The sequence below is a fragment of the Echinococcus granulosus genome (assembly GCF_000524195.1).
Source record: "Echinococcus granulosus chromosome Unknown EG_S00141, whole genome shotgun sequence".
NCBI lineage: Eukaryota > Metazoa > Platyhelminthes > Cestoda > Cyclophyllidea > Taeniidae > Echinococcus > Echinococcus granulosus.
The window spans coordinates 60,238-65,475 of NW_020170521.1; the positions used below are offsets into that span (position 1 = coordinate 60,238).

General features: G+C 38.8%; 1 protein-coding gene across 1 annotated transcript in view; it reads left to right on the plus strand. All coding sequences in view use genetic code 11, as the record gives it.

Annotated features, from left to right (window-relative positions):
- Positions 1 to 1,101: 1,101 nt before the first annotated feature.
- Positions 1,102 to 5,238, plus strand: part of EGR_09290 (TBC1 domain-containing protein) — a gene marked incomplete at both ends in the record, with an annotated part of 11,919 nt that continues 7,782 nt past the window's right edge. Inside the window, 5 exons of the mRNA XM_024498539.1 lie at positions 1,102 to 1,177; positions 2,288 to 2,474; positions 3,672 to 3,738; positions 4,013 to 4,123; positions 4,451 to 4,574. Coding sequence (XP_024347044.1) covers positions 1,102 to 1,177; positions 2,288 to 2,474; positions 3,672 to 3,738; positions 4,013 to 4,123; positions 4,451 to 4,574 — 565 coding nt within the window. The remainder of the gene's footprint in view (positions 1,178 to 2,287; positions 2,475 to 3,671; positions 3,739 to 4,012; positions 4,124 to 4,450; positions 4,575 to 5,238) is intronic.

Sequence of the window (5,238 nt, forward strand, 5' to 3'; positions counted from 1 at the left end):
GAGCCTGGCGCCTACCTGCTTGTACTTATCACACGCGATATGCAAAAAAGTGGTGATATGTATCCACAGATCTGCGGATATCTGGAACCCAAACACCCGGAAATACGGAAACTAAGCCTTGCAAGTAAAGTCCTATTGATTTCTTCAAAATTTTGCTTTTGTATACGTCGACTTAAGTTTAATGCCTCACTTGTAGCATTTTGAACAACCAAGATGTATTTGATACTCAAAGGTGGTCTGGTCATGTCAGGATTTCTACATATTTACCTAAATTATCACGTTTATTTACTGCTTGATATTTTGGAATTAGGCTCGGATTTAATGAATTGGCCTTTCACCAATTTGATTTGCCCATTAAGTTTAGCAACAAACTCAAGATGCCTGAAAATCATTCTTAAGTTAAAGTAGCGATTAACTCAAAGCGTCACCTCTTACAGTGCATATAAAAGAGTTATTTAAGTCCATGTTTTTACCTTCACATCTCAGGTCAGATCTACGCAATCTCAACGCACCTTAGTAAAGATGGGGTTGACTGTGTTCCTCTTTATTGTTTGATCTAACTAATGGAATCTAATTTCTTGAAAGACAGATGTGGAATCAGCGTACTTGAGCATCTTAGGCATCTAACGTGGGCGTATTTCATCTATCCTCAAATTTTTCCGACTTGAAATCTGTTTATTACCAGCAATCCAATAGAGCATTCAAACAACCTTTATTTCCGAAGTAACCACGCTTTATGACTCTAAATTTGGCCGCGTACCTTCTTAGGAGATGGTATTCTGCTTATTAAGACCCTTACAAATAAGTATTAACGTTGGCACACGACGGTCTTACATGCATCTCACACAGATTGTGGGGAGACGACGATGTCCCATGCGAGAACTAATAATATACATTTTTAACTACCATACAATGTCTCCAAAACAATCTACTCAGTGAAATGTCCATCATCTGGAATAACACTTTTATTACCAATTTGATGAAAGTGAGAACACAGTCATCTGACTGTAGCGATTTGAGTGAAGACTTGCATTCGCAGCACTACGTTCACTTAGGTCGACAATGTGCGCTAAAGATGTGTACTTTTATTCACTCAGAAAAATGTATTCTAACTTGGGATCTAGGGCGGAGCACGTGCTTCGTGCTTACGACTGGGTCAGGAGATGGCAAAAACACCGTAAGTTATCAATAGGGATTATTATTTACTCAGCGAAATACCTTCTTCCGGCAGTTTTTTGCCTGTTGTGACATGGAACATCACTATCACTGCAATAGAGTAGCAGTGGTTTCGTAAAACTTTCCCTACAGACTTCTTAAATTAGTTTGAAACAGCTTCACTTGATAAAAATACAGTCTCTTTGAAATCCTCCTGTGCATTCTCACTTGCTACTCCTCCGAGTCACTTTGTATCACCCAGTAATATCTCATTGTCAAATGGTCTGTAGCTGGTAAGACTGGTTACGCACCTATGTTCAACAAAGCTATTCTCAGAGGTGCAGTTAAATTATTTCAGTGTTCTTTGGCTCAAGCATGAAAAAACCAGAGTTTGTGGGTTCAAGACCAAAACTGGACTTCTGGCTACTAATCAGGCGATCACACTCAGTTAAATTAATTGGTTGTTAATTGATGGTGTTGGTTAATGGCACCTTCAATCTAAGTGGCGGTTACTAGCTAAACTACTAACCTCCACGAGCGTAGCCATACAGACTCCTGTGCATTGGATAGTAATTTACGCCTTAGAGCCTGCACAGGTTGGTGCTAAGGCAGTGGCTCCGCCTACACGAATTTGCAAAAGTGAACGCCGCTGAATTGATTAAATTCATGGGTTTGCATTTGTGTGGATTGAGTTTATGCTTCCAGTGACCTTGCCTAGTACCTCACCCATCGTATCAAGGAGCATAGCATGCCTAGAGTCTACACGAGGCCTTGCGATATTGAGTGACATCAATGAAGCTGGAGTAAGCCACCATAATACAACATCGGGTGGAACATCTATTGACTCACCAAGATGGTTCATTGGAATTGCGCGTACAGCACCATTGAAAATCTCCCTTAGTGTGCTAGCACATTCAACTGTCCACCTTATCAAAATCGTGTAGAATGACGTATTTTTACACTTGGATTGGGAAAATCATTTGATTATTTCAATTAGAGGTTAGAGAGATTTTTGCTCCACAACAAAAATGTTCATTTCTTCGTCAGACCTTGGGAATTTACTGATAGGCCACAAAATACTTCACCATCCTATATAATGACTTTTAATTAAGAAAAAAACCTTATTTTTAAGGTCCTCTCTTTGCTCGACGAAAAGCTAGACGCGAATGGGTGGTATTGGACGCAATCAGTTTCAAATTGTTGGCTTTTCATGATGAAGAATCTGCCAGTAATCCCAAAAAGGATCCCCTTTACACTGTTCCCCTGATAAATGCTGCCTTTCGTGTTGAACCTGAGAGCCCGTCCACTTTCAGCATTTTGTGAGTTCAAATTTTAAATAGGCGTGTAGTACAATGTAGTGAGCTATTGCGACTTCTCAGTGTGATCGAAATTTAAGTGTTTACCATGTTATTATTGCTGATGAAGTAAACTTTTTTGTTAGCACATGGCGCAATGGTAAGCAAAACTAATATACCACAACGTGCCATTTTAGAGAGCTAAGGAAAAAGCACATTTTTTAATAAAGATGCTATTGACATACGGTGCGGAATAAAGGCTACCTAGACGAATTGTACGGAAGCGAAATTGGGTGAAGGACGCTATTTACGTGCGCCTGCTACGCAGCAATAGTGACTTGGCAATTAAGTAAATTTAACTAGATAAGTAAATGTACTACTGAAAATAAAAGCAGCCAACCCCAAACGAATGCTTTTATTAAACGAGTTTGTCGTAAAAGATCGAATTTAGGAAAATATGCGCCACTATGCCATAATATGACCCAAATATTGCAAGATATTTTTTTGAAAATCACAAATTAAAAGCTGTAACAATTCAGAAGTACAGCTAAAAACTTACACATCTAAATCTAGTGTAAAAATGGAAAAAATATGAACGATAATGTGCCAGTTTAACTGCTGTTCTGATCCAAATAGTGGAGCGACTCCATATATTTTCAAGTAAGCGTCATGGAAATGTTGCATTGTTATTTGTGCTTCTCGATAATTTAGGGGAAAACAGAATTTTGTTTTTTAAACATGGTTGCACAACCTACTCGGGTGGAAAGTCCTCATTTAAACACCATCTTAAACGTAAGAGAGGTCAGTTTAGTTCTTTTAACATATATTTACCGCCGTTTAATTCTTGCCATCCGAGTCAGTGAACCGTCAGTCAAACTGTAGTGATTATGACCTACGGGTGAAAGAGTAGAACCAGCTTATTCCATCACTCTCACTTCTAGTTTGCCCTAATTGAAAGAAAAATTAATGTATTTCCAATTTCGGTGAGTATTTTTTTTCACCAGATCTCTAAAAGATTGAATACTTTTAAAATTGCTTGGCGATTTAATGAAAAGAAGTAGAAAATACCAGCAGACTAAATAAGGTATTTTATCACCTAAAACAATTTACAGATCAGTACTTTAACAATTAGTAACATATCCTTTCCATAAACAATAGACTTGTTTTGGGGTTTGGCCATTCATCTAAATGGACCTTCAATCTGTTTTGGAATTGTAGCAGTGGCCGGAAATACACATACCAAGCGGAGAACCGTAATGCGATGCTAGCATGGTTGAGTTGTCTCCAGGTTCGTTATTCTCCCCACTGATCCTTCTCTTTCTTGCTAGGTTAAGTTCACCATCTACAAAGTAATTTGCATGGAAAATGGCTGAAAGTTTGCTTGCATGTTTTTGGCACTAACCCTGTCAATAAGAAGTGAAGTAAAGCCGAGAGAATGGTGATCGTGTGACTTAGTCCCTAACTTAATTAATTAAATGCACTCTTTGTGCAAGTTTGAGCTTCATTAAGGTTAAGAAGTGTATTTTTATGCCTAAAAGTTGCATCCGATTTTACTACTTAAGGCCTGCCGTGACTCGGAGGGTAGTGAAATCAAACACGTCAATTATGATGGCAACGAGAAGTCCGAACGGTGGTCTTCCAATCTATCTCTAAATCATCGTTTTTCGGATTTTGTAGGCCTATTTTATTTTCCACTTTTGACTCTTTTACTGAACCTTTTTCGTTGTATGACATCTGGTTACGCAATTTTTTAAGCCATGACTTCTTAACTCGGCACCTTCAGACTGACTTAAGCATTGGGCTGTACTTCGTCATTGGTAAGAAATCTGTTGCGCCAATTGCTTTAATGCTTTTTTGACTTCAAAGTGAAATCAGGACTTCTTATCCACAAGATTCTCCAGTTCATTACGGCATTTACTTCTTTTTTCCTGACATCCCAACTCCGTTAACATATTAAAGTTGCGAGGGGTTACGAATAGCCTATGTTACCGTTTTTACAGGACTATTGGTCCCTTGTAAACTTCCAGGAGAAGTTGCTTTCCGATCGGGCATTCATTTCGCTGAATGTTAATCGAAGGGATGAATGCTGTGCAGTAGGCTGGCAATCTGACACGAAACTGTATGGTTGGTAGTCTTTAATGCCCTTAAAACTAATCCCATTCCTTTTTGAGCGTTCAGTCAAAAAGTAAGAAGCACTTGACACTCTCAAAATGAGTTTTACGTCTCCACTTACAAGGGATTCAATCACCACTAGCATCTGCCCCCATGTACTTCTTGGACTGGAATTGTTTTAAGAAATGGGCATCTGTTTGTAGTTTTAACTAAATGGTTCTGTCGTCTGCTACTGCACTAAGACCGCAAAGCATGCATCTCAGCTGGTAATTGTGAACCTAAAGTCCCAGCCGAACTTGAATATCTCCCCTGCTCTACGTAAAGTAACAAGTGATAAATCTATCACTCTAAATACTGTTTTCCCCCGCATTTTTACTAACTCATTGGGCTATATCTTTGTTTTATGTAGTGCGATTGATTATTTACCTTATTTCTGCACTCTAAGGATGGGAATAGTGTGTAGTCAACGCCACGTACGATTGTCCTTCAGTCTTTGTTGGATTGGAAATTTGGCCGTTATTGAGTATCTCATATCTCTCTTCGTTTGAATGCTTTCAGCGGTCACCCTCCCCTCATGTATTCAACTTTTGCTGCCACAAAGTTCGAAAATTGAATTTATGATAATTTCTAAATTGACCATGATTTCAAGGAACTGTCACGAAAGTTGCAAATGAGG